Source organism: Acanthamoeba castellanii (genome assembly GCF_000313135.1).
Source record: "Acanthamoeba castellanii str. Neff unplaced genomic scaffold scf7180000084599, whole genome shotgun sequence".
In the NCBI taxonomy this organism is placed as follows: domain Eukaryota; phylum Discosea; order Longamoebia; family Acanthamoebidae; genus Acanthamoeba; species Acanthamoeba castellanii.
This window is the reverse complement of record NW_004457442.1, coordinates 1,435,665-1,452,751: the sequence shown is the minus strand read 5'-3', so window position 1 is coordinate 1,452,751 and position 17,087 is coordinate 1,435,665. Positions and strand designations below refer to the sequence as shown.

General features: G+C 58.7%; 7 protein-coding genes across 7 annotated transcripts; 3 read left to right on the top strand and 4 right to left on the bottom strand.

Annotated features, from left to right (window-relative positions):
* Positions 1 to 165: 165 nt before the first annotated feature.
* Positions 166 to 1,876, bottom strand: ACA1_063570 (uncharacterized protein; the record flags this gene model as incomplete). The annotated part of the gene is made up of 3 exons (XM_004339558.1): positions 166 to 1,248; positions 1,288 to 1,597; positions 1,677 to 1,876. 3 exons carry the CDS (start codon positions 1,874 to 1,876, stop codon positions 166 to 168), a joined length of 1,593 nt encoding a protein of 530 aa, XP_004339606.1.
* A 492-nt stretch (positions 1,877 to 2,368) lies between these two features.
* On the bottom strand, positions 2,369 to 3,760 carry ACA1_063560 (uncharacterized protein; the record flags this gene model as incomplete). The annotated part of the gene is made up of 6 exons (XM_004339557.1): positions 2,369 to 2,539; positions 2,620 to 2,915; positions 2,978 to 3,035; positions 3,139 to 3,279; positions 3,372 to 3,509; positions 3,644 to 3,760. 6 exons carry the CDS (start codon positions 3,758 to 3,760, stop codon positions 2,369 to 2,371), a joined length of 921 nt encoding a protein of 306 aa, XP_004339605.1.
* A 168-nt stretch (positions 3,761 to 3,928) lies between these two features.
* Positions 3,929 to 4,827, top strand: ACA1_063550 (cytidine and deoxycytidylate deaminase zincbinding region domain containing protein; the record flags this gene model as incomplete). Its single annotated transcript, XM_004339556.1, has 4 exons — positions 3,929 to 4,083; positions 4,182 to 4,208; positions 4,338 to 4,557; positions 4,801 to 4,827. 4 exons carry the CDS (start codon positions 3,929 to 3,931, stop codon positions 4,825 to 4,827), a joined length of 429 nt encoding a protein of 142 aa, XP_004339604.1.
* Positions 4,828 to 5,072: 245 nt separating this feature from the next.
* On the bottom strand, positions 5,073 to 6,334 carry ACA1_063540 (uncharacterized protein; the record flags this gene model as incomplete). The annotated part of the gene is made up of 5 exons (XM_004339555.1): positions 5,073 to 5,210; positions 5,323 to 5,669; positions 5,754 to 5,943; positions 6,010 to 6,147; positions 6,218 to 6,334. The coding sequence occupies 5 exons, from the start codon at positions 6,332 to 6,334 to the stop codon at positions 5,073 to 5,075; spliced, it is 930 nt and encodes a 309-aa protein (XP_004339603.1).
* A 243-nt stretch (positions 6,335 to 6,577) lies between these two features.
* On the bottom strand, positions 6,578 to 8,606 carry ACA1_063530 (uncharacterized protein; the record flags this gene model as incomplete). Its single annotated transcript, XM_004339554.1, has 8 exons — positions 6,578 to 6,733; positions 6,808 to 6,992; positions 7,074 to 7,203; positions 7,297 to 7,518; positions 7,596 to 7,666; positions 7,742 to 8,035; positions 8,135 to 8,334; positions 8,464 to 8,606. 8 exons carry the CDS (start codon positions 8,604 to 8,606, stop codon positions 6,578 to 6,580), a joined length of 1,401 nt encoding a protein of 466 aa, XP_004339602.1.
* Positions 8,607 to 9,481: 875 nt separating this feature from the next.
* On the top strand, positions 9,482 to 11,028 carry ACA1_063520 (zinc finger, c2h2 type domain containing protein; the record flags this gene model as incomplete). Its single annotated transcript, XM_004339553.1, has 3 exons — positions 9,482 to 9,495; positions 9,549 to 10,073; positions 10,149 to 11,028. The coding sequence occupies 3 exons, from the start codon at positions 9,482 to 9,484 to the stop codon at positions 11,026 to 11,028; spliced, it is 1,419 nt and encodes a 472-aa protein (XP_004339601.1).
* A 298-nt stretch (positions 11,029 to 11,326) lies between these two features.
* On the top strand, positions 11,327 to 17,046 carry ACA1_063510 (5methyltetrahydrofolate-homocysteine methyltransferase; the record flags this gene model as incomplete). Its single annotated transcript, XM_004339552.1, has 20 exons — positions 11,327 to 11,348; positions 11,522 to 11,629; positions 11,730 to 11,821; positions 12,006 to 12,261; positions 12,369 to 12,538; positions 12,642 to 12,759; positions 12,849 to 12,897; positions 13,102 to 13,357; positions 13,440 to 13,569; positions 13,648 to 13,826; positions 13,948 to 14,092; positions 14,176 to 14,305; positions 14,433 to 14,706; positions 14,779 to 14,896; positions 15,021 to 15,434; positions 15,502 to 15,706; positions 15,797 to 16,400; positions 16,469 to 16,576; positions 16,682 to 16,885; positions 16,966 to 17,046. The coding sequence occupies 20 exons, from the start codon at positions 11,327 to 11,329 to the stop codon at positions 17,044 to 17,046; spliced, it is 3,663 nt and encodes a 1,220-aa protein (XP_004339600.1).
* Between the last annotated feature and the right edge of the window lie 41 nt (positions 17,047 to 17,087).

Here is a 17,087-nt window from a genome sequence, read left to right as displayed (position 1 = left end):
CGGAGAAAAAAAAAATAAAATTGGCCAGATTTACACCGACTTACAAAAAATATTCTTCTTTTTGCATTTTCTGATTGACGCCTCCCAGTGCACAGCTCGAGGTTGTCATGTTCACTTCTCTACTACACAAGTAAAACGCCACCAACTAATGGTTGCTTGGCGCTTTTAAAGCCAGAAGGGGCGGATGGGCTCCTTCTTCGTCTTGGACGACGCAACAGCCGCCCGGGCAGACGGCGCCCCGATTCCGGGACCCGACTCGCCGATGTAGAGGTGGCGGACGGCCACCTTCTTCTTGGGGTTCCACAGCGGGTCGGCGTTGAAGGCCGCATCGAGCAGCCGGTTCACATTCTTGGTCATCGTCGCGTAGGCGGCGCCCGACGGGTTGGTCAGCACCGCGAGCGACGCGGCCGACAGCACGTGCTGGGCAGTGGCCTCCGGCGGCAGGTTGGACAGGTCAGGGTTGGGGTTGAGGAGGATGGGGACGAGGGTCTGGGCGGTCTTCTCGTCGTCCTGGGACCAGGTGGTGATGTCCTGGATGCTTCGGCCATTGAGGGCGCGCAGCTTGGTGGTGACGATCACGGCGCCCACCTGCTCGGCGATCGACTGCATGAGCTTGAGGTCGTAGGTCTGCTTGCCGAAGCCCTGCAGGGTGATGGTGGTGTGGCCGCCGTTCTGGGACACGACGAAGTTGATGATCTCGTCGATGATCTCGCTGTAGCCTGCCTTGCTCGATGCAGACAGGTTGGTGAGCGCGTTGAGCGCGCCCTTGCCCACCGACAGGCGCAGGATGTCGGTCGGGTGCGGGTCCAGCTGGCCGTCGGAGCCAGAGTAGGAAGTGAAACGGAGCCAGTCGGCCGACGGTCCGTTGATCTGGAGGTTGATGGCCGCGAAGAAGATGGCCAGGTTGAGCTCGAACTCGGGTCCGTAGTGCAACAGACCGTACACGTCCGAGGCCGTCTCGTCGATCCAGTACTGCCACAGGGTGCCGAGCGAGGGGTCGGAGTTGCGGATGGAGCTCTTCACGGCCTGACCGAGCTCGGTCAGCAGACCGGGATCGGCGTGGAGGACGTCATGGCCGCCGACCTCGTGGGCGAGGGAGGACCACAGCAGCGGGTGCTGCCTGTAGGTGCCGGGGAGCGACACCACACCGATCGTGCCTCCGAACAACTGTTGCACCGAGTCGGATGTGATCGTGAACGGTCCGCCGTCACCGCTCTGTTTTTTCAGGACCACCTCGCGAGTCAGACTCTGTCGCACACACCGCACACGACGGAGACGCGTGCGTACCTTCTGGAACATGGCGAGGGGCGGGAACTTCTCGATGAGAGGCAGGTTGAGCTTCTTGCGGACCTCGTTGTTGAGGAAGTCATCGTAGAGGGTGGCGCACACGGCCTGGAACCGGTTGAGGTAGCCCCGCGCGGCGACGAAGTCCGACGAGTGCTGGTAGACCGCCGCGCAGATGGTCTCCGTGAACGTCGGGTCCGAGTCGATCTCGCTCAGGAACTGGTCGAAGTTGTTCAGCAGCGGCTGGGCGTACTCCTGCTGGTAGACCTTGGGCAGGGATCCGGCCCTCCGCTGCACAACCGACTGCATTTGGCTTCATGATATCATGGAAAGGCGAAATTAACATGCGCTCCACATCATCTATGTTGCGGTGAAGAACGTAGTGCAGGTACCTGATGGGTGGGACGGTGATGTCCTTTGCGGAACCGAAGAGGTCGGTGTTCTGGTAGAGGTAGGACACGCTGGCCTTGAAGTTGTCGAGCACAGTCCCAGCGGCCTCGGTGGTGGCCTGCTCCTGCTCTTCCACAATGTGGAAGTCCTTCGCCTCCTGGACAATCGCAAGTCGGGTCATCTTGGCGTGCAGCGACTTCATCTTCGTGTTATCTTCCTGTTCAATGCTTGGCTGCGGTCCGCCTCCTATTTTCGGTCTGCAACGAGATACTCACCGTCAGCCGACGCTCAGCGCAAGATAGAGATCAACCTTTGTTGGGATGGATGGTGGATCGTACTCAAAGTGTTGAGAACTGAGCTTCGTGCTGGCTCTGGTGGTGTTGCGTGTGAATTGGTGAGAATGGCCAGAGGACGTGGCGTTTATATGTGAGGGTAGTGTACCGATATCAGGAAAACGGAAGCGAGTTCCCTGCCGCCGAGGAAGTTCTTCAACCAATCTCCTCTTCTCCATGCCAGACGTTGCTTCCCATTGGATCCAACGCCGGCGTGTTGTCCCCTCCCCAGTGCTGACACTTCTTCTGCCGTTTCGCGTGGGTGCAAAACTTTCTTTGGCCTTTTCCTCTTTTCCATGTTTCAGGGAAGAACAGTCGAACAAAAAGAAAAACAAACGAAAACAGCCAATAAACCATAAAAATTAGAACTTGTCGGCGAAGGGGTTGGTCGCGTCCTGGTCGGCCATGAGGTTGGTGGTGGCGACCGCCCCACCGATGATATCGTTCTCATAGACCGGCCGCGACTCTGGCAGGTCGTACCTGTCTCCGATCTGCTGGGCATAGGCCATGCCAGCGGGGCTGAGGCCCATTCCCTGCGGCACATGAACACACGACACACACGCTATCAGGATCGGCAACCATCGGCCGCACGCAGCCACGAAGAAGTCAGTACCTGCGGAGGATAGCCCGTGGCGATGTGGCCGTAGGGGCTATTGGAGTACGGCGCTGCCACGGGGTAGCCAGCCACGGGCGGCTGGAGCTGCGGCGGGCCGAAGGTGCCGGTCACCGGATTGTACACTCCGGGCACGACAGCTGGCGCCGCCATGGCCTGGTGCGGTTGGTAGGCCGATGCGTGAATGCCGGCGCTCGACGGGGCGACCACGGCTTGCATCTCGACCGCGCCGGCACCCTCCGAGAAGGTGAACTCCTGCTGCTGATCACTCGGCGCCGCGCTGCTGCCGACGACCACTGCAGCGGCCCAGTGTCAATGCACACGTGCGGGAAGGAGGCACGGAAGGAGGCCGCCGTACCGACGCGCTTCGGGTCGAGGTCCTTGGTAAGGCTGAACGCCAGCACAACCGAGAGGCCCTGGAGAGCCACGAAGTTAGGCGAGCACGCATGAGTGGGCGCGTGCGGTGTGTGCATGATTTGTCCTGCGTATCGCGACTGCTGTCGATTGAGGAATGCGCACCTCAATGAGGAGGATAGCGAGGTCGATGAGCAGGGCCACGAGGAACGTTCCATTGAGCGATAGGGTGAAGACGCCGGTGATGGTATAGATGACTAGGCCCACCACGACGAAGCCCATCACTACGACCACGCCCACCATGTACTGTCCATTTGTGCGAGTGCGGTGGTGCGTGATACGTCGTCAGATCAGCCAGCACTAGGAACATGGAAGGAAGAGAGAGAGGAGAGACATACGACACAGAGGAGGGGCCTCCGACGCTTCCACGTGGCGTGGACTCCTATGGCGCTGATGAGGACCGCAAATGACGCGAAGATGAAGAACGAAAACTGGAGCTCGAACAGTCCGTACAGTGCCGAGGCCAACCACCACAGCTGGCACCCACAACGCACGTGTATCGTGTTGCGTTCGTCAAGGAACATCCAAGTCCACCACAAGCTGTGCGGAGTTGCAACCGCCATTGCCGGGGGGGGGGCAATTTAAAGAACGAAAGCGAGCGAGGGAGTACGAGGACGACGGTGGTGAGGACGAGTAGGGTGTTGCGCTTGGTATTGCCGTCACGCGAGTCCGCATAGGCCTGCACGACCTTCAATCCGCCGTTCAAGCCCTCGCCAAGCCTGCCCATCGTCGTGTTGTTTGTGGTGCCTAGTTTGCTTGTGTGCAACTTTTTTTGTGCCACCTCCGCACGAATCAATATTCGGTGAAAAGATTAAAATCCAGGCAGCTAAATTGGGTTGCATTCACCATCTACATCAGCTGGAGAGAACCTTGTCAAACCACGAACCGAGAGAAGATGAATCGCACGGATAAGTTTTTAGGCTTGGCTGCAGAGGAGGCGCAGCGTAGCGACATGTACCACAAGCACGGGGCCGTGCTGGTCAAGGGCGGACACGTAGTCGCCAAGGGGCACAACTCTCGCCGCACTCGCCTTCACGGCGCCAACCACTGGTACCCCCGCCCTTCAATAAACAACCCCATACAAATCGTCAACGATTTTTATTCAATTTCGATTGGAATATTGACTTGGTTCTGTTGATGGCTTCTAGCTCCACCCACGCCGAAATGAACGCCCTGTACCGTTTTAAAGACTGCCCTGGACACCTCACCACGTCCAAACCGAAAGACCGCCGCCAATAAGCATCGGTACGACGCCCAAGAAGTAGTGTGTGTTGTTCGAAACTGAACGCATCAATCACAACCAGACGGAAGCGCATCAAGGGCTGCGATCTGTACGTGGTGCAGCTGGCGGTGGGCGATGGAGAGGGTCTGAGCGACTCGCGGCCTTGCCACCTGTGCCTCGGGTGGCTGCGTACGTGCGGCGTCAAGCGGGTGTTCTTCAGCGTCAAGACAGCCAGGCACGGCGCTGCCGTCCAATTGCCGCCTTCAATCGCCGCACTAGGTCCTACCCGCTGGATGAAGCAGGTGCGTGTGCGGTGTGCAGTGTGCGTCGCGTGTCGCGTGCGCGTGCGAGTGGTGCATGTATGCAGTGCTGCGTGTGCGCTGATGGTCTATTGGCGTCACAGAGCGTGGAGTTGTTATATACCGAGCCTCACTACGTCACCTCGGCCGAGCGTAGTGAGGCGCGCCGCAAGCATCGTACGTAGCATGCACAGCCCTGTTCAGCTCTTTGCTTACCCTCCCTCTTTCTCGTCACAACGACAACAGGGTCATCAGCAGCTGCCCCAGCCCTAGCCTCTTGATCCATCCCTCTCCTTGTCAAGGACAGTGCCCACGGCGTGGATTCTTTTCAACAAACACTTTTGTCAGTTACTTGCCTGCAGGTGTTGTAAAATACCAGAAAAGTGCATTGCTCACTTGTGCAACTGTACAAAAATTGTGTTGTGGTGGTGGCGTGGGTGCTTTTGTGTTGGTGGCCCACAGGCCGGGCGACACGTCACCAACCAGCGCGACCAGGCGCGGTGTGGCCTGGGGTCTATTTACTGGGCGCTTCCGCCGGCGGACTGCTCCTGGAACGGATCGAATTCGTCGTCGTCGATGGTGTAGGTCGCAGCCTGCGGTTGGGCGGCAGCCTGCGGCTCGGGGAACGTCGCAAAGTTGAAAACCTCTCCGGCCGGCTGCACAACAAAACGCACGCACTTCGTTGTGAGCCTCCCATCACCACAACACCCGTGTGCGGTGTGCATGCAGGTAGTGGCCACAACACCGCTAAGAAAGAGATGTGCGTACCGTGGTGGCGGAGGGGGCGGGGGAAACAGCAGGCAGCGGCTGGGAGGCGTAGGGCATGGCCTGCGGCGGGTAGGCGTACTGCGGCGGGTAGGCGGCCATTTGGGGCGCGTAGGGGTTGTAGCCGGCGTAGCCGCCATAGGTGCCCGTGGCCGGGTCGTAGACGGGCATGTTGCCGCCGAGGGGCGTGGTGGTGGGCGGCTGCTGGTGGTACACAGGCGGCGGCACGGCCGAGGCCCCGGCGTTGACCATCATACTGTCCGGGTGGTACATGTTGCCAGCGGCGTCAAAGGCGAACTCCTGCTCGCCCGCCTCCATCGCGCTCCCGTCGTGCGGCGCTCCCATCGTGGCTGTTGTGTTGTGTTGTGTTGTGTTGTTCGGACAAAGGCGTGAGCGAAGCGATGCACGCGTGTGCGGATAGGGTGCCAACATACCCACACGCTTGGGGTCGAGGTCCTTGCTGAGGCTGTAGGCCAGGATGACGGAGGAGCCCTGAATGCCTATGAGGACCAGCGACAAGACCAGGTAGGCGACCTCGACCGAGAAGGAGAAGACGCTGAAGAGGATGAACAAGACGAGGCCCAAGAGGCCCAAGCCGACGACGACCGACATGCCCAGAACGTACTGCGCACACGATACACGTGAGTTCGTCGTTCGAACGCACACCCACACGGGTCGAGAGGAGCGTACGACAAGCAGGAGCGAACGCTGGCGGTGCCTCGTGGCGTGGAAGCCCAAGAGGCCGAGACCCGCAACGATCAGGTCGAAGACGAACGACAAGATGCTAAGCTCGACGAGCATCCAAATCGCACTCACCAGCGACAGGCCCTTTTGTCACATCACCGAATACTTAAGTATCAACAATACGCCTATTGAGTTGGGAGATGCGTGATCGTACAGCGATGAAGATGGTCAGAACGTAGAGGGCATTCACTTTCTTCTTGGTGTCGCGCCTGTCCGCAAAACCTTGAATGGTGTGCAGCCCCCCTTGCATGCGATCAATGATCCGCCCCATCTTTCTTGTTTCAGAATTGAATTTGAATGATCCAAATGATCCTTGCGCCCGCAAAAACACAATCCGAGTTGAATATTCTTTGCCTTCCTCTCCTTGTTCAGAGAAAAACATTATCGCTCTTTTCCTTAATCATTTCCTTGTCATTTCCTTTTTGGTGGCGCGACAGTGGTGCTGGTGGAAATGGTACAAAAAAGGCTGCTGCTTTATGTGCCTCTTGGGTTGCCTCCTTGGGTATGGGCTGGATTAGAGGGCGAGGACAGGGGCGAGCCACGAGGTGAGCGTGTTGGCGCCGGAGGGGGTGTTCGAACCGCCACCGCTGGGCGGCTGGCTGTCCGACGAGGCGCCCGACTTGAAGCCGGCCTTCACTGCGCCTCCAGGGTTCGTCGCCGTGGAGTGCTCCTGCGTTGGCCGGCCCATCAGCCAACCAAAACATCAAAGGCGTGGCTATGCAGGGAAAGTGATCGCGAACGTACATAGGCGCCGACGGTGGGCGTGGTCGCACTCCTGGATTTGCCGTTGAAATCGTAGGTCAAGCGCGGGGAGTAGCTGGAGCTGCCGGCGTTGATGAGGAGGCTGGACTCGGTCGGGTAGAAGTCGTTGCCACCGGCATTGATCACGTCGCCGCTAGTCACCTGGAACACACCAGCCGTGTCGACGCCTGTACAACAGTACATTCAGGTTCAGCCCGGGCTTTCTTTCGGGGAGTCAATGCGTCACGTGCGTGGAACGTGTGGCGTACCAGTAGGGACGGTGCCGCCGACGTAGGCGTTCTTGCGCCACACGGCGCCGGTCTGGGTCTTAACGTCGAACGCCTTGGCGCTGGTCAAGAAGAGGTTGTTGGCGATAACGAACTCGGACTTGCTCAGGATCTGTGCGAGCACATGTGTGGGCAAGATGGTCGACCCGAGATGAGTGACGATGCCCAGACATGCGTTGCCTACAAAAAGGAGGAGGAGCAGTACCGGCAGATAGAGGTCGGCCGACCCAGAGGAGTAGACGGTGTTGTGGATGATCTTGACGTCATGGTAAACGCCAGTGGTTTGGAGCTGGTTGTTGGACACAGCGATGCCCGCAGCTTTGGCGCCGATGACGATGTTGTTCTGCACGAGGACACCCGAGCTCACCTGGATGCCGTTGTCGTCCGTGGTCATGACCACGTTGCCCTCCACCAGGTTGGTGCCTTTCTGTTGTACGGTGGAGGCGGTGGTGATCAGTTTCCATCCCGCCAGAAGGGGGCCGCCAGAGAGAGCAGAGACATTACCTGGTAGTCATCGTAGAGCAGGATGCCGGGGGCCAGGGTGTTGACGATAACGTTGTCCCTGATGATGTTATCTACATGTGAAGAACCACAAGAACATGTCAACTACACGAAAGAACAAGATGACGATGAAGATGAAGAAGAAATACCATAGGAGCCGGTCTTGAGCTGAATGCCACTGCCCCAGCCTGGCTTGGCGTTCGTGGTGTCGTGGCAGTAGTTGAGCTCCACCAGGCTGCTGGTGACCTGGCACTTGTTGTCCTGGCACCCGAGATAGAAGCATTCGCCGGTGGCCACTTCCGGACCCGCCTCGGCCGAGTGATGCACCTCCATGCCGCGCAGGGTGAGCCTGGTGTAAGTCTTGCCCGCGTCATTGGCGCTGAACGCCGTGTCCTTGGTGTGGTGGATGTTGACGTTCTCGAACAAGACGTCGGAGCTGGACTCTGCGCGGTCGGTTGGCCACAAAATTACCAGTTAACCAGGCGGAATAATCAACGTTCGCAATTGGCTGGCAAGTGCAATATTAACTGCCGAGGCTGTACCGAACAAGCGCACGCCCCTCGATCCGCCGGTGAAGGTCATGTTGTAGAAGGAGAAGTAGGTGCCGGCGACGTCCATCACGTTCTGGTCCGCCTGCTGCGTGATCGTGGTCTCGGATGCGCCAGCACCCTTGACCACGATGCGCGCACCGGAGGTGCCGCTCAGGGTCACCCCGAACTTCTGGTTGAGCGTGAACTGGCCCCTGTGGCACAAATCACCCCGAGGCCGACCTACAACATTAATCTTTCGGCCTTCGTTGGTTCATCTAGCTGGATACCTCCAGAGCTAGGATCTTGAACTATAAAACGAAGAGGGCTACGTGGGAGCGTACGCGGAGAGGATCGCGGTATCCCCCGCCTTGAGGTTCTGGATGGTGCTCGGCCAGGTGGTATTGGTGGGGTACAGGTAGTAGGTGGTAGCAGAGCTTAGGCCCAGCAGAGAGGCGAAGAGGAGCGCCACAACGAGAAGACGCATGGCTGGTGTCGCTTGTGGGTGGAGTGCCGAAAAGACGAGGGGTTGCGGTTTTGTGGCTTGTTGTTTTGTGCCGTCCAACCAGAAGCCTTTAATAACACAGGAGCTCCGCCATAGGGGCACGGGTGGCTCCATCGTGGCCCGTTTTGTGATAGGGTGATCACACCACCAGCATGGCCGATATTAAAAAATGATAAAAATGACATTGGTGGCATGCGGAAAAATTTCACGAAAGCCGTATTCCGGAAATGCGGCTTGGAAAATCAACGGAACAAGGGAAAAATACAACGGGAGGCGAGGTTGCGATCATCTGAAATCAACTCACGTAGAAGAACCAAGGAGAACACGCCTCACTTGACGCACCAGACCGGCGGATTAACGACTCACTTTCTCGATTTCACAATCTCATCATTCACCACCTGCTTCGAAAATTGCTCCTCACGCGACCACGCTTTCCCAATCCACTCCTCACTTCACCACCATGGCCACTGCTCCTGCTCCCCTTCCTACTGCCACCTCGGCTACCACTCCCCATCCTCCCGCTGGCGCAACTGCCCGAATGCATCGAGGACCCCGTAATCAGCCATCCCACCCTCGCTCCTCTGCATCATCTGCTACACAAACCAGCTCAGAAGGTGCTGCCGCTACCAAGACGAAGCGCAACTACACGAGGAACCCGCGAGGACCTGGGAACAAGGATTCGACCACTACTCGCGAGCCTCCTCCCTCGCGCCGCTTTCAGCCTCGCCAGCAGCACCGGCCTCAGTACAAGCGAGTAGATGCAGAAACGAAGGAGCAGGAATCGGAATCGGCATCAACCACCACCACCACCTCCCTCGGCGCATCGACAACGAGCACGCTCCCCGCCGTGGAAGAAGATGACGATCGCGAGGTGTGCCTGACTTGCTGCGAACCCATCGAGATCCATTCGATTGGCCAGTGCAGCCACAACAACATCTGCAACATCTGCTGCCTGCGACGACGTGAGCTGTACAAGGACGACCAGTGCTGGTGCAAGACCAAGCTGCCCCAGGTGGTCCTCACGCACGACTCCACCAAGACCTTCGCCGACTTCGACTTGGCCTCGCTGGCCACCACGCCCAAGCTCTCGGGAATCTACTTCGAGACCGAGGACGATCGTAAGGCCGCGCTCAAGCTCTGGGAGTACTCGTGCACAGTGTGCCACAGCGCCGGCTATCGCTCCATCGGCCAGCTCAAGCGCCACCTGCAGGAGGAGCACCGGCTCTTCTTCTGCGCCGTGTGCCTCGAGCACCGTGCCGCCTTTGCGCACGAGCAGCCCCTCTTCACCAAGAGCGAGCTGCAGCGCCACCTGCAGGGCGACAAGAACTCGGACGAGGCTCACCAGCGCTGCGAGTTCTGCAACCGCAGCTTCTACAACAAGGATCACCTCTACAAGCATCTCACCGAGAAGCACGAGAGCTGCCACATCTGCCAGCAGCAGGGCATTCTGTACGTCTCTTCTCTTGCCCTTCATGGCTTTTCGCTTTCGTGACGTGTCTCACTATTTTCCTGTGTCCACAACAGCTTCCAGTACTTCAAGGACTACGATGACCTCGAGCGACACTTCGGGAAGGAGCACTTCCTCTGCCCCGAGAAGGAGTGTCTGGAGAAGAAGTTCGTCGTCTTCCGTTCGGCGCTCGACCTTCACGCGCACGACGTGGCGGTCCATCTGGCGCACCGAAATCTCAGCAAGGAGAAGAAGCGCGAGGCGGCCAAGCTCAGCCTCGACCTCGTATTCTCCGACTCGCCTTCGCGCGGCGCCCAGCGCGCCGACGTCGGAGGACCATCGCCTCGACGAGGCGGAGGACGACACGGCGGACGCCGCGGCGGTGGCTCCGGCTCATCGGACGAGGATACCCCGACCCACGACGACTACGGCGAGCTGCCCACAGCGCCGCGTACGCCCAACCTCGAGGAGGTCCAAAGCTGGCCCACGCTCCCCGGCGGTGAGGCTGCCCCGTTGTCTGCTCCCGCAGCGGCTCAGCCGCGACGCTACGTCGGCCTGCGCGACGAATGGGGCGGCGCGCGTGGTGGGTCGAGCGGCGGCCGTGGCGGCCAGGAGCTGTGGCCGTCCCTCGCGGGCGGATCTTCCAAGAAGGGTGGCGCCAAGAAACAACCCTCCAACAGCTGGGCGCGCAGCGTCACCAGTTCCTCCTCTTCTTCGTCTTCATCATCGTCATCAACCCGCGGACCCGCGCCGCCGAGCTTCAGCGACGACCCCTTCAGCTGGCTCCCGCCACCGCCCCGCGCCGAACACTATGGAGGTAACTACAGCCACGGCGGCGCTGGCGCCGTTCGCCCGCTGCTGGGCGTGTGGGGCGGGCAACCGGCCGCGCCGGCGCCGACCCCGGCCGGCGGCAAGAAGTCGAAGAAGGGCAAGCAGGTTCTCTTCCGGGCTGGCTAAGCGTGTGTGGATGATGGAGCGCCAAGTGCTGGAGCTCAAACTTCACACACATGCCGTCGCCTTCCGTGTAATTGAAACATGCCCGCTTGCAAAGCTTCTTGAAGAATAGATTACTCGCCTCTCCTCCACAACTCTTCTTGTCGTCTTCTTCCGCCGAGCCCAACGGGCCGAAGGCGTGCTAATGGGGAAAATTGGTTTATTTTTTTTTCTCCGGCGAATAAGATTGATCAACGCACGCCGCTGGCCGCACACAATCCATCTCGCTCGGCTTCATTACAGCAAAATTCGAACGTCCAAGATGTCGGCCAACCAGGAAGATGGTACGGCTGCCTCTGTTTACTGTGTTTTTTTCGGTTAAGTTAGACCAGACCGAAAAACGGGCTTCATCTCAATTTCCGTTTCCATTTCGTGAGCATCGGCAAATGCTTCACCTGGTTGCCAATTCACTTGCACTTTCTAATTGCTCACAAATGTGGTTTCGGCAACTCGGCAGCCAAGACGAAGCAGCTCAGGGAGCTGATGGAGAAGCAGATTCTTCTGATGGATGGCGCCATGGGCAGCTTGATCCAGGAGTACAAGCTCACCGAAGAGGAATTCCGAGGTACAGCCGCCAGATTCTTGGCAATCTCATTCCAAAATGTAACATTGCTGCTTGCAATTGCGGGTTCTTAAAAATTGGTGCCGCGATTTCATCGGTGCAGGCGAGCGATTCAAGGACCACACCCACCCGCTCAGGGGCGACAACGATTTGCTGTGCATTACGCGACCGCACGTCATCAAGGAGATTCACATGGTACGCGCCTCACCGAACAATAAATAACAATATTACATAATAAATAAAATGAAATAATTATTCTATGTATTTATTATTATATTTGTTGAGGGTCGTGCCTTTATTATTTCTTTGTTGCCGGTGGCGTTCGCATCTAACCCGACCGCCTTGGTGTGCCACCAATCCACGCAACATGACACAACAGAGGTACCTTGATGCCGGATCGCACATCATCGAGACGAACACGTTCAACTCGACGTCGATCTCGCAGGCCGACTACGGTCTCGAGACCCTGGCCTACGAGATGAACAAGGCCGCCGCCCAGCTCGCCAAGGAGTGCACGGCCGAGGCCATGCGCAAGGACCCCTCCATCCCGCGCTTCGTCGCCGGTGCCCTGGGTCCCACCAACCGCACGGCCTCCGTCTCGCCCAAGGTCGAGGACCCGGCCTTCCGTAACGTCAGTACGTCGCGGCCTCGTCCTTTGCGTGTGGTCGTGTCGTGCGTGTCGTGTCGTGCGGTCTTGAGTTTATTTATGTTTTTTTTACTCATTTTAATTGGGTGCATGCAGCCTTCGAGGAGCTGGTCGAAGCCTACACAGAGCAGGCCAAGGGTCTGTACGACGGTGGAGCCGACATTCTGCTGGTCGAAACCATCTTCGATACCCTGAACGCCAAGGCCGCCCTCTACGCGCTCATCGAGCTCTTCGAGGACCCCAAGTACCCCCGCATTCCCCTCTTCGTACGTCTCCTCGGCCCAGCCTTTTTTTCAAGTTGATTTAAATTTTTATCGAAAAATTCACAAATTAGTTATTAATCATTTATTTTAATAATTTTGAATGCAGATCTCGGGTACGGTCATCGACAAGAACGGACGCACGCTGTCCGGTCAGACCGTCGAGGCCTTCTATATTAGCGTTTCCCACGCCAAGCCCCTCGCCGTCGGTCTCAACTGTGCCCTCGGTACTTGTTCTCTCTCTCTCTCTTCAGTTCATCCGCCAGAAGATCTTCTGCTCACACCGCCTTTTTCTTTTTTCTCCCTCTGCGCGCAGGTGCCGTTGAAATCCGTCCCTTCCTGCAGCAGATCTCGAACCTGGCCGAGTGTTTCGTGTCGTGTTACCCCAACGCCGGTCTGCCCAACGGCATGGGCGGCTACGACGAGACCCCCGAGATGACCGCCGCCTTCCTCAGGCACACTGCCACACATTAGATTAGGCTTTATTTTTATTTTTGTTTTATTTACAATTTATATTCCACATTTTTTCGCTGATAAATGTTTTTTTTATGTTTTTTTTTCCGATGCAGGGAGTTCGCCGATGAGGGCCTGATCAACGTGGCGGGAGGGTGTTGTGGTACCACGCCCGACACGATTCGCGCCGCCGCCGCGGCCCTCAAGGACGTGAGCCCGCGCAAGATCCCCCAGCTGCCGCCCTACCTCCGCCTGTCGGGCCTCGAGCTGCTCACCTTCACGCCCGACCTCAACTTCGTCAACGTTGGCGAGCGGTGTAACGTCACCGGCTCTCGCATGTTCGCCAACCTCATCAAGGCCAACAAGCTCGATGTACGGCCATTTCCTTGTGTCGTGCGTGTCGTGTCGCCGTGTGCCACAATTCTTATTTCTATATATCTTTTATCGCGCGTAGAAAGCGCTGGAGGTCGCCAAGCTGCAGATCCAGAACGGTGCGCAGATCCTCGACATCAACTTCGACGAGGCCATGTTGGACAGCGAGGCCTCCATGTCCAAGTTCCTTCGTCTCATCGCCTCCGAGCCCGGTACGCCCGCTCATCATCACCACGCACGCACGCACGACTCAACCGGCTGACTTGTGTTGCTGGGGGCGGGGCGGGCAGATATCTCGCGCGTGCCGGTGATGTTGGATTCGTCCAAGTTCTCGGTCATCCACACGGGCCTGCGCCTGGTGCAGGGCAAGTGCATCGTCAACAGTATCAGTTTGAAGGAGGGCGAGACCGACTTCCTCGACAAGGCTCGCCTCATCCAGAAGTTCGGCGCGGCTGTCGTCGTCATGGCCGTACGCCCCCCCCCACCAAATCTCCTCTTCACTCTTCCCCTTCGCTCTTCGCTCTTCGCTCTTTTCTTGGCATGACACGACCTTCGCTTTCGTTCTTCTCCCTCATGAACAAACGATGCAGTTCGACGAGGAGGGCCAGGCGACGTCGACCGAGCGCAAGTTCGAGATCTGCGAGCGCTCGTACCGCCTCCTGACCGAGAAGGTGGGTTTCCTCCCGCAGGACATCATCTTCGATCCCAACATCCTCACCGTCGCCACCGGCATTGGTACGGGCTTGACTCCTCACCGTGAGCTACAATCGCACTCAACGTTGTTGTTGTCTCCGTCGCGCACGCTTCACTTTGCGCAGAGGAGCACAACAACTACGCGGTGAACTTCATCGAGGCCATCAAGGAGATCAAGGCGCGCCTTCCTCACGCCAAGGTGAGCGGCGGCGTCTCCAACTTGTCCTTCTCCTTCCGTGGTTTCGACTCGCTCCGGTACGCAATCTCAATTATCGATCATTATAGATAATTATAGATAATAATTGATCACTTGTTATAGAATCGGTTATTTATGACTCACATTTCATTTCATAATCTTATTATTATTGTGTGCGAACGACAGAGAGACGATGCACAGCGTGTTCCTGTACCACGCGATCAAGGTGGGCATGGACATGGGCATTGTCAACGCCGGCAACCTGCCCATCTACGACTCGATCCCCAAGGAGGCGCTGGACCTGGTCGAGGACTGCATCTTCAACCGCCGGCCCGATTCCACCGAGCGGCTGCTGGCCTACGCCAGCTCGCAGGGCAAGGACAAGAAGGAGTCCACCAAGACCGTCGACGAGTGGCGCACCACCTCCGTCGAGGAGAGGCTCAAGCACGCCCTCATCAAGGTACTCGCGCGCCCGCCCGACCGCCCACTCGCGTGTGTCGTGTCGTGTGGGTCTGACACGTCGGGATTCCAGGGTATTGACCAGTACGTGGACGAGGACACGGAGGAGGCCCGGCTCAACAAGCAGCGGTTCCCGTCGGCCCTCAACATCATCGAAGGCCCGCTCATGGACGGCATGAACATCGTCGGCGGTACTCCCCTCACTTCCCACCACCATCCAAACTCTATCAATACATTGCTATATTTATCTTCTACACTACTATATCTAATATATATTAATATATACTAATATATGATTGATATGTTGGAGGGCAGACCTGTTCGGTGCGGGCAAGATGTTCCTGCCGCAGGTGATCAAGTCGGCGCGGGTGATGAAGAAGGCGGTGGCCTACCTGACGCCGTTCATGGAGGCGGAGAAGGAGGCGGCCCGGCTGGCCGGCGGGTTCGAGGCCGAGGAGACCCACGCGCCCAAGGTCCTGATGGCCACGGTCAAGGGCGACGTGCACGACATCGGCAAGAACATCGTGGGCGTGGTGCTGGGCTGCAACAACTACAAGGTCATCGATCTGGGCGTGATGACGCCGTGCGACAAGATCATCAAGACGGCGATCGAGCACAACGTCGACGTCATCGGCCTCTCGGGCCTCATCACCCCGTCGCTCGATGAGATGGTCTTTGTCGCCAAGGAGCTCAAGAAGCACGGCCTCAAGATCCCGCTCCTCATCGGCGGTACCGCACACACCACTCACCGCACACGCACGCGCGACCGCACACACTCACCGCACGCGCGCTGCAGGTGCTACGACGTCGCGCGTGCACACGGCGGTGAAGATTTCGCCGAACTACGACCACCCGGTGATTCACGTGGCCGACGCCTCGCGCTCGGTCTACGTCGTGTCGTCCCTGCTCGACCCCAACGCCAAGCAGGAGTACGCCGCCGAGATCGCCGACGAGTACACCGAAGTCCGCGAGGAGCACTACGCCTCCCTTCGCGAGCGCAAGTACGCCCCCCCACCGCACACACTCATCGCACACGCTCGGCCGCACACGCTCGACCGCACACACTCACCGCACACACACGCACGGCATAGGTATTTGAGTCTGGAGGTGGCGCGCAAGAAGAAGCCGGTGGTGAACTGGTCGCGCGTGACGCCCGTCGCGCCCACGTTCCTGGGCGCGCGCCGGGTCGAGTACGACCTCGCCGAGCTGGTGCCCTACATCGACTGGAACCCGTTCTTCCAGGTGTGGCAGCTGCGCGGGTCCTACCCCACCCGTAACTACCCGCGCGTGTTCGAGGACGCCAAGGTGGGCGAGCAGGCGCGGAAGCTGTTCGACGACGCGCAGGCCATGCTGGCGGAGATCATCGCGCAGCGCTCGCTCAAGGCCGTGGGCGTGGTGGCCTTCTACCCGGCGCAGTCGGTGCAGGAGGACATTGAGGTGTACGCGTCGGAGGAGGCGCGCGAGGGGGAGGCGGCGGCCAAGTTCTACGGCCTGCGGCAGCAGGCGGAGAAGGCGACGGACGAGCCCTACGCGGCGCTGGGCGACTTCGTGGCCCCGAAGGGCAGCGGGGTGAAGGACTATATCGGCCTCTTCGCAGTGTCGGCCGGCTTCGGCCTCGACGAGCTGATCGCCGGCCACAAGGCCAACCACGACGACTTCTCCATCATCCTCGCCCAGGCCCTCGCCGATCGTTTGGTACCGCACACACACACGCACACACGCGCTATGTTTTATTTATTTTTGATTGTGTGTGCGGTGCGCAGGCTGAGGCGTTCGCCGAGAAGCTGCACGCGGACGTGCGTACCAAGATGTGGGGCTACAGCAAGGACGAGCAGCTCGACGCCAGCGATCTGCTCAAGATCAAGTACCAGGTACGCACCCCACTCAACGTGTGCGGTCGTGCGTGTGTGCGTGTGCGTGTGCGGCGGCCTGGGCGAGTGAGTGCGGTGTCTGACGACTACTGCGGCGGATCGCAGGGTATTCGTCCGGCGCCGGGCTATCCCACGCAGCCCGACCACACGGAGAAGATCACGATGTGGAACCTGATGAAGATCAAGGAGGAGTCGGGCATCGAGCTCACCGAGTCGCTGGCCATGCTCCCCGCCGCCTCCGTCTCGGGTCTCTACTTCGCCAACGAGCACGCCAAGTACTTTGCCGTCGGCAAGATCACCAAGGACCAGGTACCCGGCAGTTGGTCGTGTCGTGTCGTCGTGTGTGCGGTGTACATTGACTCAACATGATCATCATCGTGTGCCCGCAGATCAACGAGTACGCGCAGAGGAAGGGCCAGTCGGTGGAGGAGGCGGAGAAGTGGCTCTCGGCCAACCTCAGCTACCAGTAATGCGTCGCGCCATCGCCCCTGTCAAGCTCGCTCTTCTTTTT